At 43.3% G+C, this 23,224-nt stretch overlaps 4 protein-coding genes across 5 annotated transcripts; 1 reads left to right on the forward strand and 3 right to left on the reverse strand.

Moving 5' to 3' along the window:
* Positions 1 to 3,038: 3,038 nt before the first annotated feature.
* On the reverse strand, positions 3,039 to 7,424 carry LOC115765931. The gene is made up of 4 exons (XM_030709676.1): positions 7,125 to 7,424; positions 5,583 to 5,677; positions 4,182 to 4,410; positions 3,039 to 4,111 (listed from the first exon to the last, which is right to left on the reverse strand). Exons 2-4 carry the CDS (start codon positions 5,597 to 5,599, stop codon positions 3,350 to 3,352), a joined length of 1,008 nt encoding a protein of 335 aa, XP_030565536.1. The 5' UTR covers positions 5,600 to 5,677; positions 7,125 to 7,424; the 3' UTR covers positions 3,039 to 3,349.
* A 3,738-nt stretch (positions 7,425 to 11,162) lies between these two features.
* On the forward strand, positions 11,163 to 17,690 carry LOC115765930 (cGMP-dependent protein kinase, isozyme 1). Its single transcript, XM_030709675.1, has 5 exons — positions 11,163 to 11,421; positions 14,668 to 15,044; positions 15,474 to 16,919; positions 16,992 to 17,177; positions 17,235 to 17,690. The coding sequence occupies exons 1-5, from the start codon at positions 11,284 to 11,286 to the stop codon at positions 17,395 to 17,397; spliced, it is 2,310 nt and encodes a 769-aa protein (XP_030565535.1). The 5' UTR covers positions 11,163 to 11,283; the 3' UTR covers positions 17,398 to 17,690.
* A 143-nt stretch (positions 17,691 to 17,833) lies between these two features.
* Positions 17,834 to 19,872, reverse strand: LOC115765970 (xylulose kinase). Of its 2 annotated transcripts, none has more exons than XM_030709723.1 (2): positions 19,745 to 19,872; positions 17,834 to 19,663 (listed from the first exon to the last, which is right to left on the reverse strand). In XM_030709723.1, the coding sequence occupies exon 2, from the start codon at positions 19,651 to 19,653 to the stop codon at positions 17,911 to 17,913; it is 1,743 nt and encodes a 580-aa protein (XP_030565583.1). In that variant the 5' UTR covers positions 19,654 to 19,663; positions 19,745 to 19,872; the 3' UTR covers positions 17,834 to 17,910. The 2 variants fall into 2 exon arrangements, with proteins under 2 accessions (XP_030565583.1, XP_030565584.1); XM_030709724.1 differs by having other exon boundaries at positions 17,834 to 19,690.
* A 36-nt stretch (positions 19,873 to 19,908) lies between these two features.
* Positions 19,909 to 21,524, reverse strand: LOC115765971 (gustatory and odorant receptor 21a). Its single transcript, XM_030709725.1, has one exon. It carries the CDS (start codon positions 21,370 to 21,372, stop codon positions 20,035 to 20,037), a length of 1,338 nt encoding a protein of 445 aa, XP_030565585.1. The 5' UTR covers positions 21,373 to 21,524; the 3' UTR covers positions 19,909 to 20,034.
* Positions 21,525 to 23,224: the final 1,700 nt, after the last annotated feature.

Consider the following 23,224-nt stretch of genomic DNA (forward strand, 5'->3'; position numbering starts at 1 on the left):
ATCGTCTAAATTGTTGAAAACCTGAGACAGTGAACCAGAAACGATTAAACTTACTTTTTTTTTTTTTTTTTGGGTTGCTAGAAGTGAGTTACCATTGTGTGTGGTGAGGGGAGGTGGTGATGGAGGGGGAGGGGATGGGGATGGTTGGACAATGTGAATGGTAACTGGTAACGAGGACATCTGCGAGCTGCAAACAATAAGTGACAAAAATCAATGGAGAACTTCTGGGCAATGCCGGCGGCTGCTGCAAATGCGCTTCCTGTTTCCTTTATGGGGGAAGCACCAAACGGGATGCAGTTAAAATGGCAGGGAATGAAGGGAAAGGGTGGGGGGGGGGGGGTGCAGGGCGTGGAAAACGTTTGACTGCTGAGCTATGTGAATGTGGTGTTGGCATTTGTTGAATATCAACAGGAAATGCAGTGAATAAACACTTCGAGTTTGTTCGATTCGTCCAAGAGTTCAGCATTGTGTGTGTGTGTGTGCGTATGCACGTGTGTGCGTGTGTGTGTGTGTGTGTGTGCTGCATTGTGCTAGTATGAAACTCACATTTTGAATGGTATTCAATTCAATTCGTTTCGATTCAATTCAATTTTCGTCCTGAATGGCAACGAATCTACCGCGGGCAGCTTTTAGCCTCGGGCAATGGCCAGCAAATAATGCAAAATTTTGCATCTCTCAATGCCAGTGACAGCAACAACAATAACAGCAACAACAATAGCAGCAATAAAAACAACAACAGTACCAGTAACAACAACAACGTCAATGCTCAACAAATTTGGCACACAGCTCGTTGCGTAATTGCATTCATCAAAATGAATGCAATGGCATGTTCATTTTCGTATGCCCTGTAAATGTTAAAAATGTGTAAAAGAAAGGGTATCATAGGGTGCAGCTAGTGTATGCAACAGGAGGCGACACGATCTAATTGTATTTGTCTGCACGTCTTGATGTCAAATTGATAGCAGCTTATATTATGGCATTTAGTATGTAGATTCTATTATGCAACAAATATATCAATAATTCTGATTTATCGCACTAAATCGATATATATATCGATTTACTTTTTTATACCCTGAACACATTAAAAATGGAAGCTTGGGAGGCTCAATTTACTTAAGCTTTTTTTATAATTGCAAAATTTTTTGTGCATATCGATAAATATCGATTTTTTATTAGCTGAGAGCGTGAAATTTCCTATGCTTCAAGCTAGTGATATATTTGATATGGCTAATTATTGTCAAGTTTATATAAAGTATAAGGCAGATTTTCAGCGAAAATGTCAAAAATCGTTTTATATTGATTTCCAAAAACTTTTGTGGCAAAATCCTAGATTTCTGTTATATGCGAGCAGATAGAAGCAGGAATAATGTTGACAAAAGTGGACTTGATTTCAAACGTTCTTTTATAAAAAGAAATCTCTTCAGAGAACTTTCAATTAAAAGGCGACTTTCTGGATGTGCTTCTTGTCCATCATATGATATCACCTAGTCGTGCATTCTTATCTGGACTTTTCATAGGTTTTGTTTTAATTTTTTGCAGTTTTGACTTTTTCAATGTAATCAAATGAAATGCAGTGCAAAAATTTGTTGGACTTTTCTGTGCCCATGCATTCGTGGGCATACATATATTGTACGGTTGGCACTAGCCGTTGGCTGGCTTGGCAGGTGCTGCGCTTAAAAGCATGCAATCAATGCCAAATATCAGATGCCATCCGTTCCAATTCAACTGAACTTCATATGCTGCTCCTCGTGCAGGTCGCCTTCATCATATTGTCCGTCGTCCATCAGTCAGCTAGTCAATCATATGAATCGTTTTCGTTTGCGTTACGTTTTCGATTCCAATCAATTTGTTTGGCATTTTTGGCTGGCGTTATTCCTCGCTTGAACTCCACCACCCCCTCCCCCCGTACAAAGATCCATAGAGGAACCCCTCGTACTGCGAAATGCCAACACTCGCTGACCCACAGCGTGCTGTTAATATTCGCAGTGCCTGGTTTTTCTTCCTCATGTGTTGTGTTGCTTTCTATCGATTTTGTGCCCCTGATCTCAAAGCACAAACCGAAAAAACAGAAAACATTTCCATTGAGTTGCGTTCGCTTGTTGCATTTTTAAATACGGTCGGTTGGCTCGTCGCTGGACAGGGAGGAGGGGGTGGGTGGAGGAGCAAGGCCAGCATTGGGGTAACGAATCCATCTTAGTTTGTATTTCCGCCTGTCAAAGAAACTTCTTGTTTGTTTGTTACTGCAACGAGTTTTAGTTTCGTATTTGCAAAAGTCGAACGCCAAAGGCTAAGGCTAAACGTTACAAATGGCGAATAGGTGATGCTTTGAGGTTATGAAAATGAGTTCCACACGCAGAAGAAATGCCTTTTTTACCTCTCTATTAAGAAATGTTGTCTATCTGCATCAATAGCGGAGTCCTTCAAGTCATTTAGCTCAAGAAAAGAGAATATATTATATTTTTTTAGGGCTAAACTGTTTGCAGGGTATCTTCTAGTTAATCACTCTTTTAGAGCCTTTTACAGCTTGCAGGGTATCTTGTAGTTGATCACTCATTTTCAGCCTTTTACTCTTTGCAGGGTATCTTCTAGTTGAGGTTTTTACTTATGGTAAGATTTTTAACGATTGTTAGAATTTCCTGTGATATTCGATCTTGCAGTGCTGTAAACTTATAAAAGTGCCGATAGTTTTTGAATAGTCTTCAAGAATGTTTGGGATACTGGCAAAAAATAATCGAATGAGCTAATATCGATAGTTTTGATAGGCCCTTATAGTCTCCGATAGTCTCCCTATAGTATCGTTAGGGCTTATCGTTTAAGGAGAGGCCAGACTTGATATAGCGATAGGATATTTACTATGTTATTTACTATGTATTGTTACTATGAATGGAAATGAATGAATGTAAATTGTATTGGCAGGAAACATCGATTTGTGCTTCAAAGTTTCGATATAACGATCGATATGTCAATGTTGTATTCGACACATCGGTACATAGCACATAGCCAAGATATAGAAGCGAATTGTTAACACATTTGAACGGGTTTCGCTATCGTTTATTAATAATCGATATATGTGTATCTCACAATTCCTGGACATTGCACGTGTTCTTAAGCTTTAACATTCATTTTTCATTTTTACCTATTTTGGTGCTCTGCTTTCTTTATGGCTCAGCCCCGCAGCAACCCTTACAAATTAGTGTAATACGTGAATTTAAAAATGAAGAATTTCAAATTGGTTTAAATCCAAATTTAAGCCGAACAACACACTATAACTAAAACTAACTCCCCCCAAAAAAAAGGAAAATAAATAAAATGAATTAAAACGATCGATTAGAATAAAACCGGGTCAGACTTAACGCCATTGTTTCCGTCGATCCTGAAGCTTTTTCTGCAATTGTGCCTTGGATGGCGGCACATTTGGTTTCTGTGCTGGAACCTCCGCTGGACAGATCTCCGGTAATTTGGTAAGTGCTGTATGGGTTTTATAAAGCGGCTCCTCGATCCGACCAAATTTTGCTGTCACCCGTGGAGTTACAATGCATTCCGTTTGCCCGCTTCCCTTTAGGGTCACATTTCGTTCCCTGCGTGACGCTTGAATACGCGGCGCTGCTATGACCGATCCCTGTTGGATGGGCGATACCTTCTTGACTGGGCTGGGACTCTTGTTCGGCTGGTGTCGCAGATTGACAGTTGATCGTGTCAGCTGACAATTCATGTTAGGCTTGCGGCGATTTGTGATATTGCTCGTCTGGTCATTCGCACGCACATTGAAAGTACCAGGGGCTGCATTTAAGCGACTATCCTCGGAGGCTGAACGCTTCAATTTGCCTGGACGTTTGCCGCCGCAGGTTCTGATCAGTTCCTTGTTGGTTTTTGCCTTAAAGGGCGTTGCTCTGCCTTTGGGAATGAGTGCCAGCTGTTTTCGCAGCTGCAAGAGATCTTCCATCTGCTCGGGCGGCTCGATGCCATAGTTATCCCGATAAAAATCGGTGACGGCTCCGCGCATTACTTGCTGCCCGATCAGAAACTGACGCGTGAGTAGAAAAAATATTTTCGCTTTGTAGGCGCACGTGCCGCAAATGCAAGCCGGCAGATCGGGCATGGTATGGAATTGCTGTTGGATAAATACACAATTTATGTATGTGTATATATTCCTAAACTTATTTTATGCTCTGGACACTTACAAACTGCAGCGAGGCACGCTGAAAGAGCATGCGGTAGCTGCATATCGAAGGCTCAAACTCGAACTCCTGATACTTATCCAGATCAACAAAGTGTCCATCGTTGGGGCAGCCGCACACTCGACATATCTGCTGGTATTCATCCAATCTGCCAATTGTATTTGGTACATTCAAATAGACATGTTGACGGGCCAACAGGGCACTCTTGTAGAATGCATCATAGTCCTGTAAGCTGCGTGAAAGCTTATATAATATTATATTATTCTAGTAGAGGAGGAAGAAAGGTATATATGGAGTCAACGACCTTTCTAATTGGGCGAACAAATACATTTTAAATCATCTATTATCGATGTTGAATGGGTTTGTATTTTCTAAATGATATATGTTTATCAGGATAATCGAAATGCTATTGATTGATGCGATAATAAATAGAAAATAGATCTGATATATCAAAAGGCATCGTTATATCCACTTATCAAGTATAATAATCCAAATAAACAATTCCGTAATTATTTAGTTACTTATCTAATATGAAACATGGATTCAAAGTCGATACACCATTAAATAATTAAATTAAAAATAAAAAAACCGCTATAAAAGCAATCCCTTCACTCAACTTAACCTAAACCATCAGCGGCCAATCCTAACCTATATAAACATTTGTGCAATTGGCGAGTGAATTGTTTGCCATGAAATTAATGCATAACCGTTTCAAAACTTGTTTAAAATCAGTTACGGCTATGAAAACTTAACGCTAATTGCCAATTTGCCAAGTTCCGGGCAACAAAAATCGCTGTACAAAATTGCTAAAATAAGGCAAAAGCCAAAAGGCAAAAAAAAAAAACCAGAAAGGAGAAAGTGTCCAAGTCTATCTCCCTCTGGCTAACTATCTCTATCTCTGTCAAGTCTTGCGCTGGCGCTCATTGAGCGGCAAAATGCGAAACTTTTTAATTGACTTTTTCAATTACAGTTTAATTTTGTTGCAAGAAATTTGTTGGAGCTGCCAATTGAAGTTTTCTGATTGTGAATGTGAGAGCTAGCAAAATATGGAGGGAAAGCTGAGGGCACAAACACACATTCAGCTAATCTATCATTGTCCACAATATACATGCATGTGTGTGTGTGTGTGCGTGTGTGAGTGTGCCTGGCAATTTGCAAAACTTCAAAAACATGCACAGCCAGCAGCACATCCAGTCCAGAAACCAGCAGTCAGTCCACAACCATCATGAAAGGCAAAAATCTAAATCTATTTGCAACAGAAAATCATAGAGAGTAAAAGTTCTAAGAGGAGAGGGAGGGAGAGAGAGAGAGAGAGAAAGGCAGGCAGAGGGCAAGCGTAAGACCTCCATCTAGCCGCGGGCACAAAGAAAATCCAATGAAAAGTGTGAAAAGTTTGCAACTTACCTTAGTTTTTTTTCCATGACATAAAATATCTAAAAATCCTCCTGGTTAGTGTATAACACAAGTCTGCTTGACTTTACTGCGGCTTTGCTACTTATCTAGTGAACAGAGATTAAAGTTAGTGTATTTGTAAAAATTTAACCATGTTGCATGTTAGGAAAATCACGAAAATTAGCTGCCCCATTCAAGCATTGCCCATTGAGTTATTCAACTGGCCGGCACATGATGCATGTCCCGCTGATATCAGCTGGGTTTATGGCCATTGAGATTGGCTTTGGGGGCAGGGGCAGGGGCAGGGCAATGGCAAAAATGCTGCCCGAGCCTGAGCAAACATGTTACTATTTATCTTGCAACACACAAAAGCACAGAAAAACCGAGCAAAAAAAAAAAAATAAAAAAAAAAAACAAAAGTAAAAGAATTTCAACAAAGAAAAAGAGGCAGGCGATTTCTTATATTTGGTTTGAGGAAGTTTTAATACCCTTGCTGGCAATTTCCATAAATTGACCATGTGGCATTTGAATTCTTAGGTCGATAATTTGAGTTTCCTAAAACAGTTTTCCAGCAATTTTTCAAGCAGGGTCGTGCATTGAGGACATATAAATTATTTCAATATGCTCCTGACTGAAAATATCCTCCTGGCTGTAAATAAGTTTAAAATTTATTAAAGAATTTGAACTTTTCACGCCATTTGGAATAATTTTCCTTTATTTTTCGCAATCGGATTGGAATTTAGTTTTCTAAGTAAGTTTTTTTTTTGTAAATATTAATCAACCTTGGTCGACTTAGCTGTCGTACAATTTTCAATACTTTCAAAGATTTTTGAACCATAATATATAGATATGGTAATGCCTGAGCTTATTTATAAAGTAGTACATAGACTTTGATATATCTTTTATATATCTGCTATACGTTCCCAGCTCGGCTCTCTGATCATAAATTGATACTTATACGTGGAAACTCTGGTGTCTGGTGTCGGAAAAGTTTTCATGAACTAAAGTGGCAGTATATTGTTATTGTATATAGTATTTCAAGTGGTTCATTTCGATAAATCTTCTCGCTGATTTGTGTCGATTGAAAGTCGTAAAATTCGATGCACAGTCGGTATACACATACGTATAGTCCACTTGTGCGAAATACACTCGAAGTCATATCTTGATTGCCTTAACTTCTCTCGTGAAACGTGAAAAGTTTGTCTGCTCCACACGGAGAAAGCGTATGACAAAGGGCACGACAGCAGGCAATAAAAGAGATACCGACTTCCGAGCATAAAACAACAAAAGCCCGAAAATGAATGAGCAGCACACGGCACAGGTGGCGATGGTGTTGGTGGTATAATGCCCGAGGATTGAGGCCGGATTGGAGGCCAGCTATTGGCCGGCTGTCTGTCTGGAATTAATCCCAGGCGTGCATTTTTTACCGCCCACCCTGCACAGCCCGTACACCTGTGTGAACAATGCGTGAGAGGACTTTGTGGCGGTGGATTTGAAGTGCGTCGGGATTTTAATTGAAGAACTATACGAATGTCAGACGGATTTTGTGCGTACCTGCTCACTGCCTGTTTCGCCGTATCCTGTCCAGTTCCTTGCTATCCCGGCGGCTTGGGCTAACGCTTAGGTTAAGGCCCGCCAGGCTTAAGGCTTGCGGCTGCAGCTGCGAAATTTCCTGCTCACCTGCTTGAAAGGGGTTCCGTTAAGTGTGCGTTGCGAAATCCTTGAGACTTGCGTTTTGAGCCTTTCCTTGCATATGTCTCCCTCCCTCTAAAATACAAAAATATATAGAAAATCTTTGCTATATTTTTGTAAAATTATTGTGTAGTGTCTATCCTACTGTTAGGTTGAGGCAATTGAAACTGTTTGTGAACTGACTGTGGAATTTGTCAAAGCCTGCCTAAGCTCTCGTTTACATATATGCATATGATAGGGCGATAGGATAACAAAAAAAGAAAAAAGAAAGCTTATAAACTCATAACCATAGTTTGTCACTTGATTTGCCACCTTTTATGCATGTATGCGCATTCCTTTGGGCATTCCTCTACCCTGTACCCTGTCAAAATACTAAAATAAAGTTTTGTTAGTGTATGGAACACTCAGAATCGTGTCGAATCTGTGACCACATAAATTTATATATATGTTCTGATAGGACCAAAGGACCTGATGTGCAGATGAACGTCTTGATGGAAATGCGGATCTCAGAGATATTAAAAGACAGAAACTTAACTACCTAGTTATGTCTTTCATATTTGTTTAAAAATCGTTATATATTGGGTAGCTGCGATTAGTATGGATTTTTTCGATCTTCGAGAAAATTCGAGTTATTTGAGAAATATCGATTTGTTCGTCAACAATACATTTCTTCGAGAAACATCAATTTCTTCGAGAAATACCGATTTCTTTCTCTGAACTATCGGACGAGAATAATTCTCGATAAACATGTTCAAAGTATGAAAAGAAGGTATGTTGCTCTCCGTGCTGATTGTAGGGTATTTTATTATCGGGCACCCATGACTAGAGCACTCTCTTACTTGTTCCTTTATTGTCTTTGCCTGTGTTTTCTGTATGTGTGCGTGTTTGTGTGAGGCACTTATCACACTTATCTTCCGCTCAGTGCCCCGATTCGTCTCCTGCTAGTGCATGACATTTCTGGCATATGCCAGTGACAGCGCATGGAATGGAATGCAAAGCGCAAATGGATGTGGAGATGGCTATGGCTGTGACGATAGCTATGGCCTGTGGTCTGGGTGGGGTGGGGTTGCTGTACCTCAGTTTGTTTCTCATCTTGTCACTGACATGTAATATTTATTATGTAAATATTGGTGAACAAATCCTGTTAGCCCGTTAGACTGATTGCCTTGACCAGGATTTGCCTTTGTAATTGAAGGTCTGCTTTGCTTCGTTATATCAGACATATGCAATGAGTGCCCGAAGCGCAAATGCATGATTGGGGATTCAAAAGCGTACTTTTGAGAAGTCTGTCAAAATGGGTATGCATAGCATATATACGCGATAGGCAGACAAGGTTATATTAAGAGTAGTTTTGCTAATTTACTCATTACCTATTGAGTCGAAAATTATTCAGTATACACTCATTTCTTACAATAGCTTAGCGTTCCTTCTAATAGATGTTTGAGTATTAATGGGTATCTACAAAATGTATGCGTTGTACGAGTAATACGCATAACAATAAATCATATTTTGGACTCGATCTATTCAAAGTGCTCAATCAATTAAATTTAATCAATTAATTGACTCAATTAATTTAAAATACTCAAATTTGTCTTCTGCTTGCTGCTCTTTGACTAAAACCCCAACTCTTTGAGTCGTATCCCTCACAAATATACTGGTTCTCAACCATAGAAGTAGTTTAGTAATTTTTTTAACTCGGGCATTCCTCGCAAATTTACTGACGAGCACTCAAGCCCAGCCAAATGAGTAGTTACGATTACTACGCAAACAAGTACTCGCTTCCAAACTCATCTACTTATCTATGTATTTCGGCTTCGGCGCTTCTATGACCAACAAATCCTTGCATTACAGCATCCTGCACTTAATGTGCCACAGACTTTTTATGATAGCTCGGAAAAGCTCAGTAAACTGTTATTACCTCGGCTCGGGGCATAGTTCAAATTAGCGTTCATTAATTAGTCGCCCTGCAGATTGACGTTTAAAGTAATGCGACATGTCCCTGGGGCAATTAGTTCGCGTCTCCTGCTTCATGGATAGAGGGGACTAGGATGGGGGTGGGGGCGCTATTGGAAGGTGGAATGGGCGTGGCTCATTCATTACATTTTTGCTGTAGATAATTATCGCAGCTTTTGGCGCTCAAGTGTCAAAGTTTTTCGGAGGCGTCTTTCAAGTCGGAGATCCATTAAATTACGAAATACAATATTTTGGCCCCATCAGGCTCTCGTTGCCCCTCCCTCTCTCTGTCTCTGTCTCTATCTCTCTCTCTCTCTCTCTCTCTATCTCTCTCTCAGTAATAGATCATTTGCTGCATCATTACGCATACGCCGTGTGTGTCGTTGGCTAATCCTTTGCCAGCCTTTAGGCGCCTAAAGATTTTTCCATGTTGTCACGTCCCACAAATCGCACTGGCATTTTTCTTAGCAGGCACGCACTCACCGCCCACATATATCACTGTCTGCTTCTGTTAGGCCCGCCCCCGCGTTACCCCGTTCAGCCCGCAGATATGGCCACATTAAATGTGGGCCACCGCGAAGCGGATGAAGCGTTGCTCCGGTTGCTGCCATTGCCGCCAGCAAATCAGTGTCCTTGCCTTGCCGTTTGGCATGCTGGCATTTTATTTCACTTGCTTTTAGCAGCAATGTTTCTTCTTCTTTTTTTTTTCCACCGTTCCACCCCCCCCACCCACCTATTGACGCGCTGTGCTGCTCGGCGTGTGTCCTCGGCAACCGTGTTGCGGTCCATCTCTCCAGTCGCCGCCTTCATAGTTGGGCACTATAATTCTATTATGGCTGTAAAGCAATTTTATTTCTGGCTGTTTGTTGGCCCGCGCCTCGTTTAGCTTTCATTTTCACATCTGCGCTGCCATTTTCATTTTCATTTCGCATTTTTACGCTTTGTGCCCGGCTTTGCCCTGTGCCACCCCACACCCCCAATCTAACCTAAAGCAACCCATCCCTAACCATTAACCAGCGTAGCTGTCATCATCAAATTACGCTCAGCTTTTGTCTCGCAGTTTTGTTTTAATGCGAAAGCACAAAAGCAGCTACTGCGTTGCTTCTGCATTTGTTAATGCCCCTGTTGTTCTTGTTTTTATTGTACTGATTATTGTTCCTATACCCTGTTCGCTTTAAAAATCCGCTGCCGCAAGGAGGAACTTTAAGTTGGGCTCCAATATTAACAGATTTAGGGGCATTAAATGTAGCAAGATGTAAAACTGATGTTTAGTTCGATTTATCGATAGCTCACAGAGCTTCGCCACATCGATTAATATCGATGTCAATAAACAATCGTTTTGCATTGCCAATTTTTCAAGATAAATCGTTGGTTTTTTTAAATTTATTTAAGTTGCTTTAGTCATGATTACAGGATATCTTACAGTCGAGCAGTTTTTTTGTTTTGTAATAATATTATTGCCCGCTTTTGTTTATTATAATACCTTATAATTTTGATTAAAATAGAAAAGTATGTGAAACAATCGATAGTATCGATTGTATTGACTATCGACTATCGAAAATACCGATAGATTGCTAGATAGTGCTCTTATTCATTACTGAGCAATGTTAATTCATTTATTTATTGCTCAACGCTCATGTGCATAGTACCTGTAAAGTTCAAACCTGGTCACAGGGCATTTTCTAGGCGAGCATTCCTAAGCTTGCTATTATTATCAGTTTATTAGTGGGCAAGTTAATTTGGATTCGCCCAACCCCTTTAGTTATCTCTCTGTAACTATCTTTAGCTGATAGCGTTCGCTCAGATCTCTTGGTTTCGCACATTTGCACACTCTCTTCATGGCGCTCTCTTTCGCTCGCTCTCTTGGCAAATCACACATACGCCGCGTCGATCGGCCAATGAATTCGGCAGTCAACAGCCGGCAGTCGTTGTCGAGACGCATGCGAAAGCAATACGAGTCGGATAGCTAATAAAAAGATACACTCTTGCATGGCTGCCTGAATGGGACATCCAGCTGTTAATTGGGATTCGATATCGAACGATACGTTGATTACAGACAGCAGCTGACATGGTCAATACAATCGATGATCGGGAACGAGATGCGATCGTCAGCAATCTGAAAAGTGAGGTACACGCGCTAAAGGAGCAGCTGCGCGACAAGGAGAACGAGCTGATTAAATTGCATCGGGAAATACACAAGTTGAAGGTGAGAGACGATGGTGCGAAAGCCGGCCAGGAAACCAAATAGAACGAACTAGGGAAAGACTGAGTCAATATGAATTACTAGAGAACTATGGAACTACTGAGACAGAAGGGTTGAATCACTAGCGAACTAAGGCACTGGGATTCGGGAAATAAACTAGCTGGAAAAGTAAGCGCGGCATAAAATCACTAGGGTACTACTACGGAACTAGTGGGTATATACTATAGGGATATATTAAAATAGTGCAAATACTAGTGGAAAATAAAATCTGAGCATGGTAAAAAAGACAAGCTGTAGATGCGAGTATGACAGACAGAACTACTAGTAAACTATGAGACAACTAAATAGGATCTCAAATGAAACTACTTGGAAGCTACTAGTGAACCACTAAGGAGCTACTAACGAACAAATAGGCAATTAATATAGAACTGATAGAACACTAAATGGCAGCTAGAAGGGTAAGAAGAGATATTAATGAGGAAATCTCAAAAAGGGCAGCGCATGGGCATTAGAAGGGAGTCCAAAAATAACTATATAAATTTCTAGGGAATGAAAAGAGAATTACTAGGAAATTACTAGACAAGCAGTAAAAAATATGCGACTTGTTGAAGAAGGAACTGCATTAACTCACGATGAGAACGCGGCAAGGAACTACCAGGAAACTAATAATAAACTACTAGGAAACCAATACGGCACGCAAAGGCAGCATTAGTATAAGGGATTGACTTGATAGCTGAGGGCTATTTCCAGCGAAGTGTAAATAAGCGAAAAATATAATAAGCTTGCATTGAGTTAGCGGCGAGAAGCACTTTTCGAACTAATAGAAAACTTGAATGAATCAACCAACGAACGAAACTTGGGCAACAACTGCAGGAAAAAGAAATCAGTGCAATAAAAATTGAACTCATAAAGTTGCAGCGACAAAAGCTAAAAGCGAAGAACCACTTACAAAGAATATATAGAAAGCTATTCAAAAAACTACTTGGGTTGGCCAACTGGCTGGAGAACTACTTCAGTCTAGGTCACCTGGAGCGCTGCCCTTTCCAAAAGGGGGCAGATGTCCCCAGTCATTGTGCATCGTTTGTTTGTTTTGTTTGCCGTTTGTATTGTTTGTTTATTGTTGTCGCGCCGCAGATAACGGCACGGTAACACCAGCAGCAACAATTGTTTTTTTTCTCTCTTGTTTTCGTCTAATTTGTATACGCTTTGTGCCGCACAGATACAGAAAAGTATCTGAAAGTGTGCTCGCACACTCTCATATCATCAATTGCGTCGCCAGTCGTTATCTCAAGCACGGCAGCAGCCGCAGCTAAGCACCAGATATTAGATACTATCTAATAGACAGCAGACAACATTAGATACTATGTAGATACCCCTGCCCTATGGCCTTGCAACAGTCCGGTGATATCTAGTCTAGCAGCTTGTGGCTATCATTCAGTTGGGTTCTGTTTTGGGTACGAGAGACAATAGACTCTCGACTACCCAGGGTATTGAAACTCTGTAGTCAAATATGTAACGTCTTGAAGTTGAGATTTATAGGCCCATAAGGTGTACAAATATATGGCTGCTCAGTACTCACAACTATGTAAATTTAGTACCTCAATTTGGAGGCTATTTTTTAGATTTTTTTTTAGATTATATTCGTTATTCATTTGTTTGTCACGATCTGAATTCTTGAGTCCTTAAACGTCGGACTGACAAGCGAGATGTCGCCGGTTCAAATCAAGCAAATATGGCTTTCTCTATATATTTGGGTTGCTAACTATTCCGAGTAAACAAAGCAATAATATTGTTAACTAAATAATAGTTTAAATTATTCTTTTGGTTGTTGTGTCAACTATTCTTTTTATTGAGATGAGCGAAGAGTCGCTACATTAGGCACAAAGCTGGGGGTTCAAACCCGCTCAAATAAAGTAAACATATTTTGTTACTTAAATTAAAGAATGTAGATTTCATCAATTTTCATTTGACGAGGACGAGAACGTATAATTTCTTCGAGTCTCAGAATAGTTTAAGTTTAATTAATGAAAATGTCTGACGAAAGGGTATTTCATCTTCGGCCTCACTAAGATGGCGGTTCTTTCTTGTTAATTTTGTGCTTGAACAGCATTTGGCATTGTTCATCGTAGCTGCCGGCTTGTGTTAGTGTGCGTGTGTATCTGTGTGTGCGTGTGTATTTGAATTGTAAAGCGTTTTTATTGAGCTAAGCGATTAGCACTTCTTCGTGAGATTTCCATGCCGCCGTCTCGCAAAGAGCAAAAGTTGCGCGCTTAGCTCGCAGAGAGACCACAGTCGGGTACAGATACAGATACAGAGCTGACGATGAAGATACAAATACAGATACATTTTTGGGATTTGCTGCTGTGCGCTGCTAATTGCCGGATCACCATCGGCTTTAGCTTTGACTGCGTCTGCGAGTCCGACTTCAGCTGGACGTCGCGTCGTGCGTTTACCTCCCTCTCCCCGCAGTCAGCCCTCTCTCATTCGGCGAGCTGTCTGTTTGTTTGGTGTAAATAAATACCATGCTATATTCCATATTTTCGACGGGCGCCAGCACGCGCACTCCAGAAGAGAATAAAGCAAATGCCACAAAAATGAGCAAAATAATAAAATATAAAAATAGTTCAAATGCACTGGACAAGCGTGCGCGACTATAAGATGCCCTGTAGAAGGGTCGCGAATCCGTTGGAAATATGTGTATATTCTCATCACAACATAAGGTCGGTTGTCGAACTCGGACCTTCTGTTAAGGAGACACTCAATTATGAGAAGACGCGGCTCAAGCAATATACCCCTTGTTCCCTATCATTTAGAGGGTATGTAGACAATTTTTGAATTGCTAATTTTTATGTAAATAATTTGTAGCACAGAAATGTGTGTGTTTAGTCAAGGGAACGCCGGGGTGTCGCGACTTTTGGCTTATCTAGTTTTTCGGCTATATATATATATCTATACGAGCCGTGTTCAGATTTTGGCAGTCTTATCTTTACGCCTTTTTCGTTTTGGGGTCAATTTTTGCATGCTATTTACGCGCCGTGTAAGATAAGATGACGGACAAAACAACGGTTGGCCCAATTTAGGCGAAGGTCGTGTGCCGCCCTACCCACTTGATGGCATGGCGGGGTCATTGGCTGTTGGCTTGAAATTTAGTCTCAGCTGCATCACATGTGTCGCTAATTGAACGCTCAATTGGCTGTCGAATTGATTAATCGACGCCTTTCAATTGTCATTCCGTTTGATTCCATGCAGAGTGTGCTGCAGCAAACCACCAACAATCATGTGAGCTTGTCCAGCCAGCATCAACAGCCACCGGAACAGTGTGACGTGGTCAGCAGCAGTCGAGAGCAGGAGCATGTCTGCAGCGCCTGCGGTCTGGCGAGGCCGGCCGCCAGCACAGAGCTCGAACCGCAGGCGCTAAGCCAGGACTCAGCAACAGCAGCAACAACAGGAACAGCAACAACAGCAGCGGGAAATGCATTACAAACGGATGTGGCGACGCCTGTGGAGCTGCGTCCAAAGCCGCTGCTGGCGGCCATCAAAAAACAGGGTGTATCCGCCGAAAGCTCTGTGCAGTCCAAACAGCAATCCTACAGCGCAACCATACCCAAATATGACAAGGATTTCAGGTGAGCCGACCTTTAGCCATCTAACGAGGGCTGTAGCCATGGATCAGCAGAGGTTTAGGTTAAGCTTCAAGTCCGCTCAACAGGCATCCAATTGGTACACGAAAGAAACATTAAATTAGGTAAGGGCAGTCGCCCTCGACTCACTTAGAAGCTGCCGGAGTACAATGGAAAAATAAATGAAGGTCTTGGCTTCACAATGCTGAAGTCTAAAGACCTTTGGGACTTTGCTTGAAGATATCTGATAAGTCCAATGTGAAATAGTTTCCAAGAAAAGGGCGTCTAGCTATGCATAGAGCCGGACAGATGGAACAGAGCTCTGATGCCGTCTCAATAAGCCACAGGAGTCTAGCGACATGGTTGCAATGTTTAATAATGTCTCCGACTACTTGCCGACAGGTCACGTTCAATAAAACCCTTCACCTCTTGCAGTGCCAAACAGCAGATCAAGGATGCTATCATGGACAATGATTTTCTGAAGAATATTGATGCCTCACAGGTGCGCGAACTGGTGGACTCGATGTACTCGAAGAGCATTGATGCGGGCGAGTTTGTCATCCGTGAGGGTGAGGCGGGCGCCCATCTATATGTATCCGCGGCGGGTGAATTTGCCGTCATGCAGCAGGGCAAAGTGCTGGACAAGATGGGGCCGGGCAAGGCGTTCGGTGAGCTGGCCATACTCTACAATTGCACTCGCACCGCCTCCATACGGGTGGTGAGCGATGCGGCGCGTGTCTGGGTGCTGGATCGGCGCGTCTTTCAGCAGATTATGATGCGCACCGGACTGCAGCGCATTGAGAATAGCGTGAATTTCCTGAAGTCGGTGCCGCTTTTGCGTAATCTCAGCGACCAGCTGCTGGCCAAGATAGCCGATGTTCTGGAATTGGAGTTCTATGCAGCGGGCACTTATATCATACGCCAGGGCACTGCGGGCGACAGCTTCTTTCTCATCTCGCAGGGCAATGTTCGGGTCACGCAGAAATTGACGCCCGCTGCGCTGGAGGAAACGGAGCTGCGCACCTTAAGCCGCGGGGATTACTTTGGAGAACAGGCGCTCATCAATGAGGATAAACGTACGGCGAATATCATAGCCCTGGCGCCGGGCGTGGAGTGTCTCAGCTTGGATAGGGATTCGTTTAAGCGGCTGATTGGTGATCTGTGCGAGCTCAAGGAGAAGGACTACGGGGACGAGGATCGCATGCTGGCCATGAAACAGGCTCAGGCTCAACATGAGGAGTCATTTGGTGCGCAGGCGCAACAGGAGTATCCGGATCTAAAGCTAACCGACCTGGAGGTGGTCAGCACGCTGGGAATTGGGGGCTTTGGACGTGTCGAGCTGGTGAAGGCGCATCATCAGGGCCGCGAGGATATATTCGCGCTGAAATGCCTGAAAAAGCGGCACATTGTGGACACCAAGCAGGAGGATCACATCTATAGCGAGCGCAGCATTATGCTCAGTTCCAATTCGCCCTTCATTTGTCGTCTCTATCGCACCTTCCGGGACGAGAAGTATGTGTATATGCTGCTGGAGGCATGCATGGGCGGCGAAATCTGGACAATGCTACGCGATCACGGCTCCTTTGAGGATAATGCCGCACAGTTTATCATTGGCTGCGTTCTGCAAGCCTTTGAGTATCTGCACGCACGTGGCATACTCTATCGGGATCTGAAGCCCGAGAATCTGATGCTGGATGAGCGCGGCTATGTAAAGCTGGTGGATTTTGGCTTTGCCAAGTATATTGGCAATAGCGCCAAAACGTGGACGTTCTGTGGCACGCCGGAGTATGTGGCGCCGGAAATCATACTGAACAAGGGACACGATCGCGCCGTGGACTATTGGGCACTGGGTATACTCATTCACGAGCTGCTCAATGGCGCGTAAGTCTGGCAGGGAGAGTGCCATCAAGCTACCTATTCCAGCTAATAGTTCCTTTATTATTTCCCTAACAGTCCACCCTTTACCGCTCCCGATCCCATGCAGACGTACAATCTCATCCTTAGAGGCATTGATATGATCACCTTTCCCAAGCACATCTCACGCTGGGCCGTGCAGCTAATTAAGCGCCTGTGCCGGGATGTGCCCTCCGAACGTCTGGGCTATCAAACTGGCGGCATACAGGACATCAAGAAGCACAAGTGAGTGTGGATCTACATCCAGCTGGGCTTCGTATTTACTTTGCTGCTACTATTTAGATGGTTTCTGGGTTTCGATTGGGATGGCCTGGCCAGTCAGCTGCTGATACCGCCCTTTGTGCGACCCATCGCTCATCCCACGGACGTGCGTTACTTTGATCGTTTTCCCTGTGATCCCAGCGAGCCGCCGGATGAGCTCTCCGGCTGGGATGCGGATTTTTAGCCTTATAGTGAACAGAGATGCGGTTGATATTGTGAAAATACATGCGACAGGAGGCAGCGGTGACTCCACAAAGTATACATTTTCCGGATCAGGACAACGAGCTCAGGTGTTTTAAACATACCTGCCTGTCTGTTCGCCCGTGGCTAACAGCTAGTGTTACGAGATTTGATCTGTGTAGTCAAGTTTTTTCAAATATTTGATAACTCGTCTTGCACATCGATAAATATCGTATTTTGAGCCTATATTGATTGTTATGAGACCTAGACTCGCAAAAATTGGTAGTTATGCTCTAGTATAATAAAAACAGATTAGAATATCTTCACTTTTGATAACTTGCATCTTACATCTAGATAAATTTGCCATCAAAGTCTGGCAACGCTATTCTTGCTCAATATTCATGTAAAAATCGTACCCTCGAATATCCTATATAGACACAGGTCAAAATGTAACTACTTTATTTGACTTTGGACTTCAATAACTAGATTTGCATAACGGAAATTTATTTGAGGTCCTTTAGAGGGGCCGGAGTGAGTTTTCGTCGCTGTATTTGATGCGGCTCTCGTCGATGGATTTGCTGGCAGCCAGTAGTTGGCACATCCGTATGCAGCGCTGGATCATTGGATCGTAGATGGCATTGCAGCCAGGCGTCGGCTCGGCCACGAGCTTCAGATTGTCCGGAGTGCGTTGGAAGAACTCAGCGTAGCTGAGTTGCGGCTGTCTGCCACGGCGAATTTTGCATCTGCGGCAATTGCAGTTGACCTCGCGATACTGATAGAAGGCATAGCGAGCACGATAGGCGGCACCTAGAACGCTCGCCTGTGACGTTTCCTCCAGCCGGTAGACGGATGCATTGAAGATATCGGCAACTATTTGCAGTATGCTATCATTCCTGGAGCAATCGTTCGCGACAACGATTTTGGTCTCCGGACAGAAGCTCACACCCATGCTGGCGGCAACGGCACGATGATGCAACAACTGACCCTCGATGACGGCGCGAGCCTCAAATCTGGGCTCTGGGAATCGCTCGCGTCCGTGCAGCGCCTCCTGCGATAGCTCGTTAATGTCGTTATCCCAGCGCAGCGAACCACACGCCTCCGGTATATACTCCATCTCATCGAAATGTATGGCAATGTGGCCCGCATTGCCTTTGGGCGTGGCGGCTAACATCTCATTAAAGACGGACCACTTGCCATTAGCCACCTCCTGGCAGATGCGTTCACGCACCGTGCTGCCATTGCGAAAGAAAAATGAGCCCATGTATTCGTCGGGCATCGTCGGATGGCACAAGACATTGCCCTCGTGCACTAGGGGCTGATCCTTAAAGTGCATAATGATGTGGTCCGATTTGGACAATGACAAAATCAAAAAACATCTCTGATCCTTCAGGCTGGATAGCATGCAGGCACTGATGAGCGTGGCGGCAACGATCATGCAGTCGGGTCGAAAATTCCAACGATTCACATGGTAATTGGCAATCCGTCCCTGCAGCCGATTCGTGGCAATTGGCTGCATTAGACGTGATTCCAAATTGGGCGCACATGCCTCCAGGCACTCGGGCGACCAGGTTTTATTGCCTATATCCAAGAGACACATCTTCGAGCCATCGGTGTAATCAATGGACGCAATGTTGCCAATAAGCAGCGATGCCAGAAAACTACTCATTAGCGAAATGCGTACGGTTTGCTCATATTTCTCCGGATAGACCTCATAGACTTTACGGATTTCGGGGCCCGTCATGCGCACTGAGGCCCTGGAGCCCGTTCGTTTTTGTATTTCAATGGAGCCGACCAGATCCTCCATGGCGACGCACTGTTTCTCAAGCGAGTCATTCATCCAATACAGCGTGGGCAGGGCAAATGCCTTTTCTGTTAGCTGTTCATGCAGGCGCATTTTTGGATTTAGGCCACAGAGCGCACGAAAACCGGCAAGGGACCAGTAAATGGCGCCATGATGATGCGTTCCACAACTAATGGCGGCCACCGAATGCAAATCTGCACCCCTGGTTGCCAGACAATTGAACAGCATGTCCAGCGCCTTGATATACATGACCGGATTTATTTGATATTCGTTCGGCTCGGAGCCAGCATTGACACCATCTATGGTTTTGTACTCGGGCAGATCCACATCGTAGCGCACCACGGCGCTGTATGTCATCTGGAGTTCAGCATTTAGCAGCAACGCCTCAATCTTCTCCCTGTCCATGTGGATGCCCAAGTAAGTGTTGCCACTGTAGTCGGGTGCAGGTCTGTGGCACATTACGGTTCACCTTTTGGTCAAAATCAAACAAAATGGACTTAACTAGAAATTTTTATATCCAATATACGAACAAAAAGAATTGTGAGCTTACTTCGATTGTTGCTCTTCACTCTCCTAACCCCCCGAATTGCACATACTTCCTCCTGTTGCCCACGCTTGGATAGGTGGTGCGACAGCGCTTCCTTTGATTCATTTGGGCAATAGAATATATATTTTACTATATTTTATAGCTTTGACACCCTTTATTAAGCTACTTTTTATTATCTGAAAACTATTTTAGAAGTTTTACAAATCATTATGCCTATTTACTGGTATCTGCTTTTTCTGAGTGTACCCATAGAAAGTGTTCCAAGCTCTTCGATTAGTTGTCGTGATTATCTGTTAAGCAATGTTTGATCTGCGCTGTTCCGTGATCTTGAACTGAAGCAGCACAACCAAATAGGTGGCCATAAAGGAGATGTTTGTGGTGATTAACTCGCGATTGATGTTCGCAAATCCATCGAGATTCATTGTGGGCGGATTCTTGCTGATGGCAACCAGCAGCATGTCGACCTCCTTCTGCGTGGCCGTGTCGACGGCTGTCAGATTGATGTTGAGCAACTTGGTCTGAAAGTCGAGGCCCACCTTACGCGAGGCAAAGTGCGCCTCATTGCAGAAGATGAACAGCCAGCACATGCAGTAAAACACAATGACAAAGAGACCCACCTCCTTGTAGGTGGCGCCATGATCGATAATCTCGCTGATGCTGCCATAGGCAGCGATGATGCTGGTAAAGAAGATGACCAGACAATACATGCCATACATATTGGAATAGGCGCGACCCAGCTGCTGCATCATATGGCTAAGATCCACCCACAGATGTCGATACTCTGTCAGTTTCTGGGCAGGCTTATCGCCTCGTATCGTCGCCTGCAGAGCATCCGACAAGGCACGACTGGCCGTCCCAAAGGCATTGCAATTCACATACCACAAGCTGCAAAAACAATTCAACATGGCTATAATGGGATAATAGGCGAACGTGTACCACAGGCTAAAGTCCGGCTGTAGAAAATACTGCGACAGATTTATGGCGATGCTCAGCAGCCAGGAGGAGGTGCACAGCACATAGGTCACCGTATACAGATTCGGGAACACAATCGTTGAGCCTGTCGTCTTGAAGAACTTGTACTGATAGTTGGTCCACATATTCTTAAAGATGGCCACCTGCGGTCCATGACGCCAGCTGGCGATGGGCAGCAGAAAGTTCGTGAAGAGCAGACTGATAAATATGACATTATAGATGGCCTCATCGAAACGCTTGTCCGGGCTGGTTATGAATTTTTTCACACGCTCGCGCAGCACCAGCACCACAATTGTCGTCTGGATGGCGTAAATGAACATGGCCCACATGGCCTGCTTGGATGTCCAGGTGTAGCCGGTTCTTGGCATGTTCTTCACCGGCGGATTACGTATCAAGGGCATTACGCCCATGATCTGGAACAGCACCAGCAGACTTTTGGTGGCACGATAGAATGCATCATGTTTGTCCAGCTCGAACGGATCATCCACGCTATCCGGTTTGCGTACATAGCCATCCTCGATGGTTGTGCCGCCCGCCAGCATCTTGAGCTTCTCACGATAGCGCAGCTCATCCTCCAGAAACTGGCGTTGATTAGGATTCAGCATGGGCGCCACCTTGCCCGGTGGCGTTAAGCCGCGACTTACAGCCCAGAAGGACATGACGTGCACAATAGACCGAGCCTGAAGCGGAGCGACCACAATTTTTGCGTTGCCTTTTATATGGTCGCTTCTGCTATTGACTTTTGATTGAAAAGCAAACAAAAGTGCGAATATGCCGCCCACGGGGCGTGTCGCTATTTGCTTGCTGTCCATTAAATATGACCCGGTATATATATATAGATATATATGTATATAAATACATCTGTATGTGTGCCTGGGGCGGGGTTTGTTGTGGTCATTTGATGAGACGCGACCCTGGCCAGCGCGGTCTGCGCCTGCACTCAAAAAAATTTGCCCCAATAAAATTGCCATAAAATTACAATTTTTCTCCATTGTAACTCAATCAAAAAAATTTTGAACATTTTTTTTTTAACATTTTGAAAAATGTGTAATTTTCTAAATATATTTCTTGCTTAAAGCAAAAATAGTTTTATATATAAAATCTATCTTTCTATATTTTAGAACGCTTTTTGTTATTAGACTTTTTTTGTGCTTTTTAAAAAATTACAAATTGTTTTAAATTTTATTTTTCCAAATTTTAGGGCGATTAGAAAATCGTAATGTAAGCCTGATTTCAGGCTCTTTATTTTTTTTCTGAGTGTGCACAGTGTACGTTTTGCTGACAAAGAGCCGAACGGATACCCAGTCGGGGCAGGACATGGTGTGAATAATGCCTCGCCTCTGCGACCCTCTGTCTGTGTGTGTGTGTGTGTGTTTGTGTTTGGGCCGGGACAGAAGGTACGTAGAATGCGCTTAATTTGCCGGAAATGAAAGTTTAACGATGTGTAAATGCTTACGAATGCCCGATAGAGGCTCGCACTAATGACCAATAAAAATTGTGCCGCCGCTGACCCAATGAATGTAGTTTCGCCCCGTCGTATGCCCTTCTTCCTCTCTCTCTCTCTCTATTTCTGTCTCTCTGTTTGTGTGTGTTCCTGACTTTTGATCCATTTCTGCCTGACTTGTCGAATGCCAAAGTCAACTTGAGGCCTGCTCAAGATTTAAGCCAAAGTGTATTGAGACAGCAGCAGCAGGAGCAACAACAGCAGCTAGCTCAGAGTTCACACTGTGCCTGACTCTGGCAGCAACTCAACATACACACAACACACACACACAACACACACGCACACACACTTTGCACACACTCTATGCACAGTCAGCAACATTTGAAATGCGTTTAAAATAGACTTTGCTCAAGTCCAAGCACTTCAAAGGCAGCATTTAATTTTTCGGGCGCTTGGCCAACTGTTGCCTGCTTTTTGGCATTTTAGTCACTTGCATTGGGTATGAACATTTTCTCATTAAATGTGTTACGAATTAAATGCGAAAAAAACAAGTTAGTTATGCAGATTGAGTCTTTTGCAGCCCTGATTAAAGTACATTTTTAAGGTCAAAAATCTTCTCTATTATAAAGTAAATTTAATTTTGCCGAGAAGCTGGGCTTGTATAGTGCTATGTGTCTGATCGCCTGTTAAAACATCGTGCATAAGTACTAGAATGTTGAGATTTGTATTTCTTCTTACCGTTGAGGTAATCAATTTTGTTTCGTTTTGACTTCTTTAGAATCAAACTGAAATGAAAAACCAATAATTGCAGGCTTATATTTTTCAAAGTGTGAAGCATGCCCAAAAATTGTATGTTTATAAGGAATACTGAGCAGGTCAGAAAATACAGTCAGGTCAGAAAATATGTTGTCCTAGGTTATGCCTGTCTAAGTAAATTATTATACTTAAATTATTGTACTTTAAAAAACTACTTTAAGACGTTCTTAAAGAGTTGAACAAACACAAGACTTTTAGTCCAACTGCTTGCAGCTGATTTCGCCCTCGAAACAACAGGGTATCTTGCCGTT

Source organism: Drosophila novamexicana, unplaced genomic scaffold (genome assembly GCF_003285875.2).
Source record: "Drosophila novamexicana strain 15010-1031.04,08,12 unplaced genomic scaffold, DnovRS2.1 tig00001059-arrow-arrow-pilon, whole genome shotgun sequence".
Classification (NCBI taxonomy): Eukaryota; Metazoa; Arthropoda; class Insecta; order Diptera; family Drosophilidae; genus Drosophila; species Drosophila novamexicana.

Excerpts from the sequence above, each read along its gene's own strand:
- LOC115765971 (XM_030709725.1), bottom strand. The coding sequence starts at position 21,372 with ATGTCCTTCTGGGCTGTAAGTCGCGGCTTAACGCCACCGGGCAAGGTG.
- LOC115765970 (XM_030709723.1), bottom strand. The coding sequence starts at position 19,653 with ATGTGCCACAGACCTGCACCCGACTACAGTGGCAACACTTACTTGGGC.
- LOC115765931 (XM_030709676.1), bottom strand. Across the intron at positions 4,112-4,181 it reads AGCGTGCCTCGCTGCAGTTT|CAATTCCATACCATGCCCGA; the intron begins GTAAGTGTCCAG and ends TTTATCCAACAG.
- LOC115765930 (XM_030709675.1), top strand. The coding sequence starts at position 11,284 with ATGGTCAATACAATCGATGATCGGGAACGAGATGCGATCGTCAGCAAT. Across the intron at positions 15,045-15,473 it reads AAATATGACAAGGATTTCAG|TGCCAAACAGCAGATCAAGG; the intron begins GTGAGCCGACCT and ends CACCTCTTGCAG. Across the intron at positions 17,178-17,234 it reads CAGGACATCAAGAAGCACAA|ATGGTTTCTGGGTTTCGATT; the intron begins GTGAGTGTGGAT and ends GCTACTATTTAG.